Source organism: Ceratotherium simum, chromosome 1 (assembly GCF_057802395.1).
Source record: "Ceratotherium simum simum isolate JZ-2026a chromosome 1, ASM5780239v1, whole genome shotgun sequence".
NCBI lineage: Eukaryota > Metazoa > Chordata > Mammalia > Perissodactyla > Rhinocerotidae > Ceratotherium > Ceratotherium simum.
The window spans coordinates 103,668,827-103,687,275 of NC_141900.1; the positions used below are offsets into that span (position 1 = coordinate 103,668,827).

Genomic DNA, 18,449 nt, shown 5'->3' on the forward strand with positions numbered 1-18,449 from the left:
ATGAAATTGGACTCATATCTCATATTACTCAAAAATTAACTCGAATTGAATTAAAGACTTAAATATAAGACCTGAAAGTGTAAAACTACCAGAAGAAAATGCAGGGAAAACACTCTTTGACATTGGTCTTGTCAATGATTTTTTTAATATGACACCAAAACTACAGGCAACAAAAGCAAAAATAGACAAGTGGGATAATGTCAAAGTAAAAAGCTTCTGCACAGCAAAGGAAACCATCAAAAAAATGAAAAGGCAACCTATGGAATGAAAGAGAATATTTTCAAATCACATATCTGATGAGGGGTTAATATTAAAAATATACAGGAAACTCACACAACTCAATAGGAAAAAAACCACACAAATATTCTGATTAAAATGTGGGCAAAGGACCTGAATAGACAGTTTTTCAAAGAAAACATACAAACAGCCAACAGGTACATGAAAAGATGCTCAACATCACTAATCATCATGGAAATGCAAACCAAAACCACAATGAAATATCACCTCACAACTGTTAGAATTGTTGTTATCAAAAAGACAAGAAATAATAAGTGTTGGTGAGGATGTGGAGAAAGGGGAACCCTTGTGTACTGTTGGTGGGAATGTAAATTGGTGCAGCCACTATGGAAAACAGTGTGGAAGTTCCTCAAGAAATTAAAAATGGAGCTACCATATGATCCAGCAATCGCACTTCCAAAGGAAATGAAATTAGGATCTTGAAGAGAAATCTGCACCCCCATGTTCATTGCAGCATGGTTCACAACAGCCAAGATACAGAAACAACCTAAGTGACTGTCAACGGATGAATGGATAAAGAAGCTGTGGTATATATATATATATATAATGGAATATTATTCAGCCATAAAAAGAAGGAAATCTTGCCATTTGCCACAACATGGGTGGCTCTTGAGGGCATTATTCTAAGTATAATAAGTCAGAGAGAGAAAGACAAATACTGTATGATTTCACTAATACATGGAATCTAAAAATGTCTAACTCACAGAAACAAAAAGTAGAATGGTGCTTGTCAGGGGTTGGGGATGAGGGAAATGAGAGCTGTTGGTCAAAGGGTATGAACTCCCAGCTATAAGATGAATAATTTCTGAGGATCTAAAGCACAGAATTGAAAAAAAAAAAAAAGAAAAGGAGCGGCCCAGTGGTGTAGTGGTTAAGTTCGTGCACTCCGCTTTGGTGGCCCAGGGTTTGCAGGTTTGGATCCCTTGCACATCACTCATCAAGCCATGCTGTGGCAGGTGTCCCACATAAAATAGAGGAAGATGGGCACAGGTGTTAGCTCAGGGCCAATCTTCCTCAGCAAGAGAAGTAGGATTGGCAACAGATGTTGGCTCAGAGCTAATTTTCCACACAAAAATATAAAAAATGAAAAAAAAAAAAACAGAAAACTTGCCATCTGCTCCAAGGAGCACAGTTAGCTGACAGCCTCCAGCTGCAACACTTTCATGACCCACCTCAGCTTTTGAGCCAAGCCATGCTCTTCCCAGGCATTTCTAGCCAAAGGCTGAGCACAGCAGACCTACCAGTGTCTGCCCAGTGCAGGACTTCACTATTGGTCAGTCTTCACCCCAGAAGTCCCTACTGAGTTGGCCCAGGCTCTGTCAGATCTGAGGCTCTCCCTACCCAACTCAGCTCCCTCCTTTCTTTCCTCTTGCAAGGGTCAGATCTGCAGCACCTTCTGAAGAGTTTCTCTGCCCACTTCTGCTTCCTCCCCTTTGTCTATAACAGGCATTACTCCGCCCCCACCTGCAATAAACCTCCTGCACTCCTAGCTCGTTCTCGGCAGTGCTTCTCAGTGGAACCAGACACAGCAGTATCGTCACCCTCCTCAAGAGCGGTCTGAAGGGAAGTGGAGATGTATGCTAGGTCCTACCTGGGAGAAGATGCCACCTTGCTTAGCCCTCACATCCCCCACCTCATGCAGCTCCCACTGTCACCTGCTCAACCTTAGGTAGTACATTGGGATTTGTTCCTGCCTTCAGACAGAAGAGAGGCTCTGGGAAGAGGCACAAAATGCCTTCTAGACATTATTCCTCCCATGTTCCTGGTTCTAATACTGCTTACATTTATTTGTCCTTGCTATAGTGACATGCCCAGAGTGAAAGAGTCCTGGGCTGGCAGAGGCCTAGTAAAGAGGCTGTCACCCAGTCTAAAGGTCTTCAGGCACCAAAGATGCAAAAACCTCACCAGAGTCACGGTATCTAAACATCTCCATTGCCTCTCCATGGAGGCATACTCTTCCCCCGAGTCAGAAAAATGGGAATCAGGAGGACAGGAATTTATAATAGAGTTCACCTTTATTATTTCACTCAACTGAATATCTTGACACACATATTTCCCAGAATTTGTCATATTAAGGGACAAAAGTTCTAATGGTGAGTGTCTATGCTCTTATAAATGGGTTAATCTTGAAGGTAGCTCACTAATTTCAAAAAACAAAAGCAGATGACATAGATCCTGTCCTCAAATCATGTATAAAGTGGTTAATATTGAAAACATCTGACCCGACATCTACCTGGGAGAAGACTCCATAGTTCTCATCTCATGTACCACCCACATCAGGCAGCTCTCAATATAATTGGCTCAGCCATGGGGAGAACACCACCATCTTGGAAGCAAGAAGCAACCTTCAGTATGGAGGCTGCGTGCCAGTGAAGCTGGGGCAGAGAGACAGAAGGAAGCTGAAATGTTGATGCTACACCTCAGACTGCCTACTCCTGGCCTTCTAGACACGAGCCACGATAAGCCCTTAATGTGTTTACACCATTATTGTTTGAGTTCCCCGATTTTTCACCTAATTCCTAACCCTCAGGGATAAAAAAGGAGAAAAGTGCAAAGGGGTTTTCAATAACCTTTTCTAGAGGAAATCTAGAATTATACTTAGAATTTTAGAACGTTGCAAGATTGTATAGCAATTACATGCCTCTGTTTTTTTAGTCTGTTTCACTGTGACGATTAGCAATAAAATCTTCTGAAACCTCACAGACTCATGTTCATTTCCTCAGGGACAACAAGGGAGGGTAGACTGGGTCCCACTTTCCCTTCAGGCTTGGAAGGAAGAGAGCACTAAGGAGCAGCCACTACATGAAGAAAGGAACCTTCTAGCCCTGAGTCCTGCCCCAGGTTAAGACACGGGAGCTCAGGGGGCTACCAGGCCTGGCAAGCAGCCCTGGGGAACGAGGAGGCCCACAGGAATCCAGCTTCTCCATCCTGCCATGCCCAGGGGTTGGCTGGACTGTGCCCTGCTCTCACATACCTGGATCCCCTGGTTCCTGAGTAATAATCTGTGTTCTGACCCCAGGCTGGCCTCGGCCTTGCTCCTGGTGTCTGTCCTGACACCAGTCCACCTACATGGGTGAGGTCACTCTTGTACTTGATTCTGATCCTTGACATCAGCCTAGTCTCAGAAGCCTTTTCCAGATTTCCCCACCTTATTTCTTCTTTCTCCTTTATAATCTCCTACCACCTGCCCAGCCTGATAATTTACTTTACCTACAAAGAGCCGCAGCATCCCAGGTGAGATGCACCTACCTCCCAAGTCCTCAAAGTCATGGATCCTCTTCCCAGCCCACCAGTCCTCCCATGTCCCCACCCCAACCTCAAGGTGTCTTCAACTGAATGAGACCCCAAGCATTTCAGCTACCTATGGTAACATATCTTTTAAGGTCTTCAGTAAATTTGGGGGCTTGTGCTTTTCCTGGGCATTTTTCATTATTTTGCTGACCTTCTCCCAACCATAGGGGTATCCATGCCCTCCACATCTCCCTATCAGCTCATTGGCCAATGTCAAAAGATCTTTTGCCTAGGCTTCCCTGGCTTGGCCACTTTCTTTGTTATTAAAAGCACAAACTCGCCCCTCACACTTTTTAATTATCTTCTTAAGAGCTTTGTTATCTGTGTTCTTGAGGTACTCCTCAAGCTTCCCATCTCCTAGATCTTCCTTCCGGGTGAACACCACAATCGTATATTTCATAACTTCCTCTCCAAAGATGGTCTCCAGTTCCCTCACCACGTTTTCATCCTCCTGAGTGAACCGTCCCAGCTGCAACACCAGGACCAGAATCTTGCTCCCTTCTTCACAGCAGGACCAACAGCGTTCGACCTCCTGCTCCAGCTGGGATGGACCTCCCTCAGCACCGGGCATCAGGTGGAGTGAGGGAGTGTCCACAACCACAACATCCTGCCCTTCCCACTTCCTCCTGCTGCTCTGGCACGTCTTGGTGACTGGCTGCGCTAGAAGCTGAGAGGGGAATTTGTCCCTTCCAAGGATGGTGTTCCCCGTCGCGCTCTTCCCAGTCCCGCTCCTCCCCACGAGGACAATGCTCAGGGCCTCTGTTGAAAGGAAAGCGGGAAAGATTCGTGACCACGGGCTGATCAGGGTATGACATTCAAAGTTATGCCATACATTACAGCAGAGGATGCTCAGAGAGCTTCAAGGCAACCCTCTCGCCTGGCTGCTCCATCCCCAGGCATGAGAATGGCTTGTTCCAGTCACGCGGTCTGTGAACTCAGAAGCAGGACTTGACCACAGTCTCTGCCCTGTGCTCATCCATTGACATGGCACTGTTCCTGTCTCTGAATCTGCTCTGCTTCCTCTTTCTGGTACCTTCTCTGACTCCCTGGCACCTTGTGAATGCTGCTGGCTTTATTATTCTTCACCTACTCAGCTGGTCCAGTGACCTACACAACTCATCTTTTTGTCTTCTGCTCCTGCTGCGACTATGTCTTCCTATTGCCAACTAATGCTAACTGTAGCAAAATCTCCTTGATGTATTTGAAAAATTATTCCATAGAATTGACTTTTCATGAAAAATGTAACTGTGTATACCAATGGTGGTTTACCAGTTCCTTTGGCTGGGTCACACTGAAATCCATTGCTCATTAAGACCACGTTAAACTTGATTATGTCTCTCATGGATGAGTCAAAAGTCACTTCACGGTTTTAATAATGAATATCCCCTAACACTGTTCTGTGCAGTGACAATAATGGAGAATAAATTTTCCTATAAATGAAATTACAGATGCACAGAGATCTTACGAGGTGTATTACTGGGGGTTTCTTACGACTTTGCACTTGTACTGTGATCTCTCTCTCTCTCTCTCTTCCATTCAGGTCTCTTCACAGTTCTGCTCAATTATGAATTCTTTACCAAATTACTAGCATCCACCCCCAAAAAAAGAGGGAGGAAAGCTCATTCTGTGCTCTTCCTTCCAGGTGAAATCATTGAATTGCTTATGCTGAAGCTGCAATCCTATAGTTATGCTTTCAGGATGAAAAATAAATGAATCTTCTGACACCCCAATATTTGTCATGTATTTCAGTCCCTGCTTCCATAAAATCAGAGGGTGTGGTTCTCAAGTCCTCTCTAATCTGATCTAACCTCCTCATCCCACGTTATCTAGATGTGTGAACCCTCCATTTCCATGAAGACTATTCCCTTTTATTCCCTCTGAAGTGGCATGCTTAGTCCTACCTCCTTGCTTCAGATTGCTAGTGTACTCTCTGGAATGACTTCCAGCTTTCTGCTCAGCCATCCAAACTCTACCTATTCTCCAATGCCTGTTTCAAATTGTGCTTTCTCCACACAGCTTCCTCAGCTTTCTCACATGTCTGTACTTCATGAGGCTACCCAGCACCTGGCCCCCCATGAAGAATTGAAAGGGCTCAGTAAACAGATATGACTTGGTCTGATATTCTTCCTGGTGAGGACACTGTAGCAGAAGAGAATGTCACGAGCAGTGCTGGGCTGGAAGAATCTCAGCTCAGGTCAGTAGAACATGGAATGCTTAGTGGATAGCAACTCCTGCTTTAGCAGTAGATAGGGTTTTATGACTGGGCTAATAAAACCCATCTAGTGCCATGTGGGGGCCACCCATCAAGAGCATTCAGGCTCCCTGTCCTGTCCAGTCAAAATAGCTTCCTCTCTCCAACAGAGAGAAGAGTAAAGAACCGAGAGACTGGACAAAGAAGATGAGAGAGAGAGTTAGGCTTAAGAGAAAGAGAAGAGTAAGCCAATGATCGGGAACTATCTCATCACCAACACTGAGCAATGAGCCCTGGACAACAGATACACTGTAAGGAAAACAAGAGATTGGAAGAGGTCAACTCCTTCCCTTAAGACCCTCACCATCCAGCTGGAGAGATAGGATAAGGGTCATGAAAAAATTAAACACCAGGTCAGGACAGCGTGCACAGAAAGGCACATCACTTTAGTAAAATGTGAGAAAGAACGGAGAAAGAGAAAAGAGTTAGTCAATAGCATGGACCTGTCCTTTTTATCTTCTCTATGCCCTTCAGAAAATGAAAAGTTCTTGTATATTTTATATCTATTTTTTAAGTATATATGAAATATTTTCTACACATTGTTTACCTCTCCCTCTGAGGAAGCAGGGCTTGTTTCCGTTTTGCTGCACCACACTCACAATGTTTTCCGGGAGCTCATCCACCTCATTTTGCTCCTCATCTCCGGTCACAACTGAAGGTGCTGTATCTGTTTTTACATTTCTTGATGAGCTGGTTGAGGGATTTATTTCTGTCTTTTAAGAACGTATCTACATTCTGATCCCCTATATCTTCCTTCCCGGTGAAGAGGACGATCATGTACTCAAAGAATTTGTCTCCAAAATTGCTTCGGATTGTGTCCAGCACTGCCTCATCATCTTTCTCAGTGAAAGAGCCCAGTGGGCTCACCAGCAGGAAGGCGTGGGGGCCCGGGAAGGTGTGTTTTGAAAGCTCTGATTCAAGGACCTTTGAAAGTGAGATGTCTGGAGTGTCAATGATTGAAATATTCCTCTGTTTCCAGATTCTGCTCTTACACCTAAACATCTGGGTTACTGACTGTTCACTGAATTTGGTCTCAAAGACTCGCTTCCCCAGAAGGCTGTTTCCAACGGTACTTTTTCCGGCCCCACGCTTCCCCACGAGCAGGACCTTCAGTTCTGACATCCCAGGGTTCTGCTCACATCCTGTGGCCTGCAGCTGCTTCTCCTCTGGCCCTGCAGGACAAAATGACAGATTCAGAGTCTCTTCTTGCACAGGACGCAGAGACGTGGACGGGTTTTATGATTTCTCATCCTTGTCAGTTTTTATAGAGAATGGCAGTAGGGTACTGAACCAGTAGAACTCTAGTCCCAGAGAGAAGCTACCCATCAAAGTTAAAGCCACGAAAGGCACCAGGAACCAATTAAAAGATATGTAAAGTGTGGGGCCGGCCCCATGGCTTAGCAGTTAAGTGTGCGCGCTCCGCCACTGGCGGCCCGGGTTAGGATCCCAGGCACGCACAGGTACACCAACGCACCGTTTGTCCAGCCGTGCTGAGGCGGCATCCCACATACAGCAACTAGAGGGATGTGCAACTATCTACTGGGGCTTTGAGGAGAAAAGGAAAAAAAAAGGAGGATTGGCAATAGATGTTAGTTCAGGGCCAGTCTTCCTCAGCAAAAAGAGGAGGATTGGTATGAATGTTAGCTCACGGCTGATCTTTCTCACACATGCACAAAAAAGATACGTAAAGGGCTTGAGGTTACCCAGGAACACGATAACGTTAAACTTGGTCTTCACTGGTATTGGTCCTTAGGCTTCCTCTCACTTTGCTACCAAAAGTAAGTACTGGGGCATGAAGTCAATGGACTAAGGCAGGACCAGGGAGAATCCAAGTTTAAAATGCCCCTTAGTGGTATATTCATAAAATAGAACAGAACTCAGCAATTAAAAAAAAAAAAGGGAGTGACTGATATGCAATGTGGATGGATCTCTAAAACATGCTAAGTGAAGACAGCCAGCCACAATACTATACACTATGTAATTCCATTATACTATGTTCAAGAACAGACAAAATTAATCTATGTTGATAGAAGTCTGGAGATGGTTCCCTTTGTGGAGGGGCAGTAAGAACTTCTAAGCTGATGGAAATGCTCCATATCTTTATCCAGATGGTGGTCACACATGTGTAGATATGTAAAATGTCTTTGAGCAGTATACTTAAGATTTGTGTATTTTACTTCATGTGAATTATACCTCAATGGTGTAACAACCTGCACCTCAAAACTGTCTCTCCACACAGCCCTGTCCCCACTGTTCTCCTGTGGTCCAAGCTCAACACCAGACCTATGTGCTGAGCAAATGGCAGAGCCAGCAACTACAGGAAATATTCACTGAGTCTGAGTCATCCAGGGCGCTATTGGTGTGGATCGTCACTCAGTATCTGAGTGGCAGGTCTGGGAGGTGGAGTGAACATGGCATTTAAAGAAAGCAGCTGAAACGCTAGTGACACCATGTCCTTGTTATGTCCCCTTGGGAAAGTTACTGCTTTCCCCAAAATCACCTTACACAAGCCCACATTCTATAAAAAGTACTTTTCAACACCCTCATTCTGAGACGCCCCATGGTTCCCCACGACGTGCTATTCTTTTACTTCCATGAGTCAATAAACCCCATTTTGTTCAGGAAGAGGTATATTCTTGGGGGTCTTGGCTAAAGAACTTGACAGAATTTTAAATCCCTACTGCTGCCTGAATTCACATATTTCTGGCTAAGTTTACTCATCTGTAAAATGAGCATAATGATAAGAACACCTTCTTTATAGGGTTGTTATGATGAATATGTATACAGGGTTGTTATGAGGATTATATGTTATATGCTACGAGGATTAAATGATTTATATATTTCCCACATAATACCAGCTGCAATTATTATCACTGTTAAAATTATAGTTATTATTTTGGGGAGTTCTATGACGACAGAGATGTCATCTATCTTATTCACTGCTGAATATTCAATTCTTGCACAGAGCTGGCCCAGAAATAACCTGAAAGTCCATCAATAATGGGATGGTTGAGTTAGTTGTATAAGCCCATACTATGGACCAAATTGCATGTACTAAACAGAACAAGGTAGATCTATACATACTGACTTATGCAGTGTGCAGGATGTACTATTAGCAGCAATCATTACATGGATACTGAGCTCCATCACTGAAGTCTGTAAGTTAGTGTTATCTGCGAAGGTGTGATTTCTGCTTTCCCAGTAGGAGTCAAAAACTGGGAAGTGCTGGGGGGCCGGCCCAGTGGTGTAGCGGTTATGTTCCCGGGTTCCACTTCAGCTGCCCTTGGTTCACCAGTTCAGATACTTGGCGCAGACCTACTCACCACTCATCAAATGATGCTGAGGCAGTGTCCCATATAGAAGAGCTACAATTCTACAACTAAGATGTACAACTACGTACTGGGGCTTTGGGAAGAAAAGAGAAATAGGAAGACTGGCAACAGGTATTAGTGCAGGGCCAATCTTCCTCAAAAAAAAAAATTGGGTAGTGCTGGATCCATGGCCAGACAAAAGAGGCTGAGTCAGGAAAGAAGCCGTGAGAGGCAAACCTAGCTCTGTAATATTTCAGAGACGGTCAATGACACCAACGCCATGTCCAGGACCTTTGCTGGTGATGCACCTACTCACAAGTATTAGGAGTTCCCTGGGAGACAGGTGGTGGGCACTGACCTGAACTAGGTCTCCAGGGTGCATTTTTGTTCTGACTCATCTGGATAATTTTTCCACTACACTTTGACGCATGATACATTCAAAAGAATACAGATAGGAGCTTAACATTTTTTAAGAATCATCTTACTATGTGGATTGTCCTCCTTCTGTGATGTAGCTTCATTCACAGAGTCCTAGAAAATAAAGGGGGAAAATGATGCACGCAGATCTAAAATCTCATGTTTTCAGAAAGTAAATAAATGGAGACACAAGTGCAGTCATGTGTCGCTTAACGATGGGGATACATTTTGAGAAATGTGTCATTAGGCAATTTCATCATTGTGCGAACATCACAGAGTGCATTTACACAAACCTAGATGGTATAGCCTACCACACACCTAGGCTCAATGATACTAATGTTATGGGACCACCGTCATATATGTGGTGTGTCGTTGACTGAAATGTCATTATGCGGTGCATGACTATATATAATCCAGAGTGATCTGATGATTAGGATGTGGTCAAATCAAAGCCATGGTCATGGTCCTTGCTGGCCTTTGTAGACCTGTTCATAATGATGGTTGTTCTCGAGACCTCACTGCAGCTGCTGCTGCTGCTGTGACAGTTTCCCAGAGTAAGAAGATGGGTCCTGTTCTCACACAGAGGAGCCCCACAAATGCCATCTAACCAGGGCATTGTTCCTGAAGCTCTCTAACTTTACTTCTCCACAGTCCCTGAGAGTAAGAGTAATTCCTTCCAAAGTCTTCCAGAGTTTCTGCTATTCCTGGAGATAATCCAGAGGCTTAAGAAGAGTTTCCAGACTCCCTGAAAGAAGAAACTAGCCCTGTAGTGCCTGTGATGTGCATCTGAGGAACAAGGGGAAGGGAGGAGGTTGGGGATCAGCTCCCCACATAGCTCCAACGTCTTCTTCCCTCACTGCACCCCTGGTACAGAGATGAAGCTTCTTCTAACATTAGATCCAGAAAAATTGGAACCTTCCCCATCCAGGTGGGCAAATAGAGACAACAGAGGATGGGGTGCCAAACACACAACTGGCATCCCCTTCAGCTGCCTGGTGAAGCCTTATACTCGCTCCCGAAATTTAAACTTTCATGGAACCAAAAGAGAAGGTGAAAACAGTGATATGCAGTCTTGATGAATCTACTGTTCTTAGAGACTTCCTGTACTTTATTTTAGCCTTATCTCTGTTAAATCTCCATGCCAGCCAAGGAAATTTCCCTCTGCTCTCTTACTTGGCCCTACCCAAAACCGTTGACACCCTCAATCATCTCTCCCTAGGTCCTCTCCAGTCAGCTTGGAGTATCAGACTTCTTTTTCTTTGAACACAGCCCAGTTCAAATTCTTTCACGTTTTTTAAATGCAAAAAATTATTACAATGCAAATGTGCATGACCTAAAAATTAATAATTTTCTGTCTCCAATCCATCAGAACAGTAACAGTTTTATATATATATGTAGATAGATGATAGATAGGTAGATATATATATCATATATGTATATGAAGGAATACATACATATATATAGATACATAAGTTATATATGTACAGATATATACCCTTCTATGTTTTTCTATGTTTACACAAATACATACGAACATATAGAGAGACTTGCTAGGCTTTTTATTCTGCAATTTGCTTAATAATATGTCCTGTACATCTGCACAAGTCAATTCATACAGCTCAACCCCATTTTTTTTTTTAGCAGATGTTACTTGTTCCATAGTATGAATGTACACAACTAATGCAACCATTCTTTTATTGATAGACCTTCAAATTATTTCTGGCTTTACTACTCAAAAGATGCTGTGGTAAATATCCTTGTACACAGATCTTTATACATAAAAACGTTTTTATTTCTGGGTGATATCATCCTAAATGTGGGAATCTTGCTCAGTCTTTAGATTGTTAAAGTCCTTAAAATTTCCATTATTTATTAGAACCTCATATACTTCTATACTAATAACAATAATAACAGTTGATAATTATTGAACACTTACCAAGTTTCAAGCATTTGCAAACAACTTTGTAAGCATTTCATTGAATGCTTATTACATAGTATTATTACCTCCTTTTTACAGAAGACAAAATTAAGGTGTTGTGATCAACAAAGCAGATACGAGTTCTGTCCTCATGGAGTTTGTGGGGAGGCTCCCATCGCAGATCTATTCAGAGGAATCACTTGGTACGATGATGACCACGTGAGAAGCACTGAGAGGGAGGGGAGCTGTTGGGGCTCACCCAGGGGCCAATCGGGGAGGACTCCCTGAGGAAGTGAGTTTAAGCTGAGGCAGATGGACACATAAAAGCAGATCTGGGATGGGATGGGATGGGAGAGGGGAAGCCTCAGGCAGATTGAACTGCAGGTTTGAGGCTTTAGAGTGGACATGAGCATAACTAAAGGACCAAAGGGAAGGCCGGTGACACCAGCACATAGAAAGCAAGATAGACGGTGAGGGACCAGGTCAAGTCAAGGGCTCTGAACTTGATCTGAAGACCAGCGGGGAGTCACTGAGGCATTTTAAATCAGAGGGTATTCAGGTTACACTGTAGAAAACTCATTCTGTGCCCCTTCTCCTCTCTGCTGACATCTCTGTTCCAGGCCTCCTTCAAGAGAGAGACAGATGGTCATGAAGGAGAGAGAGAGCTCAGGTCTAGGAGACAAGAGAGCAAGTGACTTCAGTTCTCTTGAGCCTCTGGGGCCTCATCTGTAGAATATCAGTACATAGAATTGTTGTGAAGACTTAATCAGTTCATGTATGTGTCTGGAACTTAGTAGGTGCTCAACGAATATCCATTTCTCTCTCATTTAGATCATGTTTGGGCTCAATACTCAGTAGCTGTAAGAAGATTAACTCTGACCAAAACTGTCCCCATGCTGAATTCTTACTTGCTTCACATTCTCCGGCACCTACATTTATAGAATTCTCTATACCAACATTCACTTACCTGCACTGAATCACTTATTGCTTTGTTTCTTATGCATAGGTCACTCCAATTGAATGGTACTCTCCTCAAAGGCAAAATTTTACATTTTTGTATCTTCCTTAGTTACGAATACATTTTCCATTCCAGTTTAAAAATCAAATAAAATATCACTCTGGCTGTTGTGTGTGAAATGGATTGCAGGGTAAGGCACAAGAATGAATGAGGGCAAAGTTGTTAGTAGATTACTTATAAAATAGGACAGGCAAGAAAAGAGGCTGACTTAGACCAAGTGGTGGTAGTGGAGATGGAGAGAAGCAGGTGGATTCCAGGTACACTGATGACCTCTTGGATATCAGCTGCAAGCTAGCAGTGGTATCAAAGCTGACATCTGGGTTTAGGTTTGAAGTTCATGGTGTGCAGCACAACCAGTTACTGAGTTGAGAGCAAGACTGAAGTCTTATAGATTTAAGAGGGAAAAGCAAAAGTTTGGACATGTTAAGTTTGAGATCCTACAAGAGAGCCATGTGGACATGTCAAGTAGCAACTGGAAAAAGGAGTCAGAACTCCGAGGAGAGACCTGGACTAGTATTACTAATTTGGAAACTGTTAGCAAGAGATAGAGCTCAAAGCCGTAAGAATATGGAATCATCTGAGGAGAAAGTGTAGAGAATTGAGGAAAGGCTAGAACCAAGCCCCAAAGATGCCAACATTTAGAGGTTATTAGAGCAGGACCCAGCCATCTCTGGAGTAGCCAGTAAGAGAGGGGGCAAAGATAAGAGGGTAGCTTTATTGAAGCCAAGGGAAGAAAGAGTCTAATGAGTCACTTGTGTGTCCAATACTATGAGGCTAAAGTTAGACAAGGACTCAAATGTATCCAAAGTCCAAGTCCAAAGGGTAATACTCAAAGTAACCAACCAGCTGGTGCCTCATCGTTCCAGATATGGATAAATATCTCCTTAAGCAATGCCTGTGTTCCATCACACAATGCAACATTTCACTTATTTACACCCATTTTCATCCTACTAGCTCTAGCAACATAGAGATCTTTGGAGACCTTAACAAGAATTCTCACCTGGAATCCAATGCCTTCATTTCTGAATTTCACACAATATGGTCTTCGGTTCTCATCCACCAAACACGTGATCTTGCAGAGGAGCTCCCTCACCTGGGTGTCCCACTCACCCTCACTTGCCTTGTTGTTGAAAGCGCAGTACCGGTCTCCACAGTCTTGAACCAATTCCCTAAGAGAGTCATCATCTTCAATGTAATCTTGTAGGGAGTCATCACCGAAGTCATCCTTCCGGGTAAAGACAATAATGATGTGCCTCTTGGCTTCAGCTCCAAACACCTTCCAGATGACATCAATTGTTTCTTTGTCCTCCGGCTTATGGTAGCCAATGGGAACTACCAGAAGCAGGACATGGAGGCTGGGAGCGGAGAGCTCCAAGCAGTGTTCAATGTTGCGGTGCCTGTCACTGGCACAAGGTACTGAAGAGAAAAGCTCGAGGGTGTCGATGATCACAACCTCCCTCTCTCTTGTGGCCCCCTTCTCCTCCTGGCACATTTTAGTCACCATCTGCTCACTCGGCTTGGACTTGTACACAGCTTTGCCCAGAATAGTGTTTCCTGTGGCACTCTTTCCTGCACCATGTTTGCCTAGGAGGAGAAGCCTCAGTTCCGACATGGAGCAGCCCTCCTCTGACTTGCTCTCCAGACAGAGGCTCCTGCTTATTCTGTTGGGACAAAAAGCAACACATCAATGTTCAACTCACACGCAGAGTGGAGAGAGGAACAGCAAGAAACTATATTTTCTTTTTCACTCAACTTTTTGCCCAAGGATTTGGGCCACTGAAGTCCTAGACTCAGACTAGACTGGGACAAGAAATCCTGTTTCCCAGGATCTTCCCTGGGCTCTTATCTCTGAAATAAACCCACATTGGTAAAATGTCAAACACTGTTGATAACCCCCTTCTCTATACACATCTCCCACTCTACCTGCTGAGGGAATCTAGACACTGTCTGTGATGGAGAGAGTAACGCCCCACTCCCCCAAGATGTCCATGTGCTAATCCCCAGAATCTGTGACTAGGTTACCTTTCATGGTAAAAGGGACTTTGCCAAGGTGGTTAAGGATCTTGAGATGAAGAGATAATCTTGGATCATCCAGGTGAGCACAATCTCATTAAAAGAGGTCCTTATAAGAGGGAGGCAGGAAAGTCAGTGTGAGAAAAAAAAGATGTGAGGGCAGAAGCAGAGGTGGGAGAGTGAGAGAGATTTGAAAATGCTACACTGCTGGCTTTGAAGATGGAGGAAGGGGCCACAGCCAAGGGGGATGCAGGCGGCCTCTAGAAGCTGGAAAAGGCAAGGACACTATTCCCCCAGAGAGCTTCCAGAAGGATCATAGTCCTGCCCAACACCTTGATTTTAGGACTCCTGACCTCCAGAACTGTAAAATGATAATTTTGGGGTTTTTAGGGACTAAGTTTGTGGCAGTTTGTTACAGCAGCAAAACCAAATCATACATTCTCTCTCCCAGCTTCCCCTCCAACAAGGGGTGTCCGTGTGACCTGATGACAGTGGAGGGAACGTTGGCTTGGGCCTTCTGGGGACGCTGTTTTGTTCTTGATGGTAGGGGCAGACTCAAGTAGAGAGCTCCTGTTGTCACCTCTTCCCCCTTCATCTTATTTGGAATTTAAATGTGATATCTGGAATTGCGGCAGATATCACGGGGCAATGAGGTAACAAATAAGAGAACAAAAAGTCAACAGGCACCATCAGGCTAAAGGACAGCAGAGTAGAAAGATAGAAGGATCCCTGCTAACATCACTGAGCTGCCAGAACACCCTCGAGACCACTTCTTTGTTAAATAAACAGCTAATATTCTTACAATTTAAGCTGTTGCTACTCAAAGTGTGATTTGCGAGCAGGAATATTGGCAACAACTGGGATCATAGTAGAAATGCAGAATCTTAGGCGCCAACCCAGACCTGCTGAATCAGAATCTGTAATTTAACAGGTTCCAGGTGATTCTCATGAACACTCAAGTTTGAGAGACACTGATGTACGCCACCGTTACTTACAAATTAGCATTCCCAACTGAATCAGAATCCACAGGAAGAGCCAAATTTCCCAACACCATTAGTTGAATAGTCCAACCTTTGTCAGATGATTCTGTCAGACACCAGGTGCCCCTATTTCCATGAGACTCTCCCTAGGTTCTCTGTTTTGTCCACTGGACTCAGTCTATTCCTGAACCAGAATGTCTTAATTACTAAAACCATATGACTTAGTATAACTTTAAAATAGGTCTTAGCTATCTGTCGAGCAGCCCTCAACACCTTACAATTGTTCAAAATTGTCTCACTATTCTTGGCTTTTTAATCGTCTACAGGACTTTTAAAATCAGGTGTCATTTTCTTTGGGAAATCCTGTTGAAATCCTGAAGGCCCCTGCACTGAACTGACAGCATAGTTTGAGAAGAATTGACATCTTCACAATGTTGTCATTCCCGCCATTCTTTTTGTTGATTAGTTTTAAATACGTTCTAATTTCAACTGATTTCTTTTTGATCCATAGATTAAGAGACATGATTACTAAATTTAACAATGTATTGGGAGACTGGCTCTGTTTTTTGTTATTTCCAATGTTACTGCACTATGGTCAGAGAACATCTGTATAAAATATTTGTCCTTGGTTGGGATTTGACCCAATAAAACTCTGGCAAATGTTGCGTGTGGGCTTGAAAAGAATGTGTAGCCTGTAACTGTGGGTGCCTTTCACAGAGACCCCCCTCATCTCTGCTACCTCAGCTCCAGTTCCCCAGAAGGTCCAGCATGCCCTTCCCTGCACTCTTCTCCCCCATCTGCCTGGAAAATTCCTCCCCATTCTTCACACATAGCTTAAGTGTCGCCTCCATGTCAAGTTTTTCCTGATTTTTCCAGATTGAACTCATCATTGGCTCTTTTCTGGACTCCTGCAATAATATTATCGCTGGTCTCCCTGCTCCCACCCTCCTCCTAGAGCCTATCATCCATCAGCTGCTGGACTGCTCCTGCTAAAACAAGAGACAGATAATGTCCCTCATCCCTCCAAAATCCCCCAGTGGCTTCCCAGCCCCTCAAAGTAACAGGCAAGCCTTTATAGCAGTCTACAAGACCCTACCCAGTCTGGGCCCTGGCCGCCTCTCTGAACTCATCTCCCTCTCCCACCTTGCTTTGTCTGCTGTAGGCACATTGGCCTACCTGCTGTTCCCCAAACTGTGACCTTGGGCCTTTGTGCTGGTTGTTCATGTGAGCTAGAACGTTCTTCCCCCAGACTTGTGCAAGGCAGTTTCACTTTCTTTAGGTCTCTACCACATTGTCCCCATGGTGCAGGAGGCCTTCTTCAGTGACCCTCTATTTAAGAGCAACCCGCCACTCTGCGCCCACCAGCACCCCCGTCCCTGCACACTGCTCTGTGTTTCTCCCCAGCCCCCACTGCTACCACCCTTCACAAGTGCATCTACCTGCTTATCGCTTTCTTCTTGTCTCCCGCCTCTATAAGGTAAGTCCCACGAGGACAGGGACTTGTTCTGCTGTGTTCACCACCGTCCCTACAGCACAGAGAAGGCATCCCATAAACACTTGCTCAGGACTGAGGAGATGGTTGTTGACTTGAAGAACAAAGAAACGCAGCTGAAGATAGTGAAGAGTGAGAAAAGCCCTATTTCTGTGTAGCCATTTGACAGTTTGTCCCTTTTAAGAGAGCAGTGTCACGGACCACTGAAGGGAGAAACCGCACTGCAAGGACAGAGCCAGAGGAGGTGGAAAGGGAGGATGCAGACTCCTCCTTCAAGAGGCTTCACCACCAAGGAAACCCAGTTGGCTGAGGGGAGGAGAGCCCACCGGGGCCACGCACAGGGACCTGGGCTTCTCTCTAGAATCATCTGGATCTCTGCAGGACGCAAGAGGCCAAGCCCGCCTCAGACTGAGACACTCACCCCAGAACGGTTGCTCCAAGGAGAAATAGACGTCTTGGTTGCTTAAGTCCAGTAGCTGTTGGGACTCTTCTAAGAGCATCCTCTGACCCCGACATACTCCTTTATAGAGAAGACCTGAGGAAGTGAGGCCCTCAGACTAGCGCTGCTTCCCAGGCCAAAGATTTCTTTCCCCAAGCTAGTAAAACACTTGAAATGCTAGAACTTGGAGCTAGCAAAACACTTAAAATGCTAGAACTTGGATGCTTTCATATAGGTCTTAAAATGAAACCCTTTTTGTGAGAGATAATACTGTCCAAAGTCCCTGGTTGCTGCTACAAAAGGATGTCCAACACTTCAAAAGACTTTTTTATTTTATCTTCTTTTATTATGGTAAAAAAAACCCATAACATTAAATTTACCACCCTAAGAGCACAGTTCAGGAGCGTCAAGTACATTTACCTTGTTGTGCAACGAGCTCCAGAACTTTCCCATCTCGCCACACGGAACCTCCATACCCTTTAGACACTAATTCCCCCTCCCGTTCCTGTTCCCTCCCTGGTAACCCCCTTTCTACTTCTGTTTCTATGATTTTGATGACTTAGATACTTCATACCGGTGGAAGCAGACAGGGGTTTGTCCTTTCGTGTCTGGCTTTTCTCACTTAGCATCATGTCCCTGAGGTTCACCCATGTGAGAACACGTCATCAGGAAACAGAGCCTGAGCCCACACCGTCACACCAGGCTTTGTCTTCCACACGTCTGAGGTGGTGCTGAGCCTTCCAGAGACCCCACAGAAGGAGCAGCAGTGGGGGCCCTGAACAGGCTTTGAGGGACCTCTCTGTCCCCAGGGGTCCACCTCCCTCTGGGCTGGTCTTCATGGTCAGCCTCCTTGGGAAGCTGAAGGAAAACCTGGTTATGCTGGCGCTGCCCACTGAGGGCTCGGGGCTGCACCCTGGTGGGGAAACTGACAAAGCCTCCCTGTCCCCTCCCACTGACCCCCTTAGTGAAGGAGGACCCGCCGCAGGAAGACGGCCCACCTCTACTTCTGTTGGGCACTAGGT

General features: G+C 44.7%; 1 protein-coding gene across 1 annotated transcript; it reads right to left on the reverse strand.

Moving 5' to 3' along the window:
* Nucleotides 1–3,658: 3,658 nt before the first annotated feature.
* LOC106801831 (GTPase IMAP family member 8-like) lies at nt 3,659–17,111 on the reverse strand. The gene is given in 6 exon segments (XM_087434677.1): nt 3,659–4,347; nt 6,387–6,490; nt 6,492–7,011; nt 9,636–9,681; nt 13,504–14,164; nt 16,936–17,111. Coding segments are annotated over 6 exon segments (2,127 nt in total). The 5' UTR covers nt 17,043–17,111.
* Nucleotides 17,112–18,449: the final 1,338 nt, after the last annotated feature.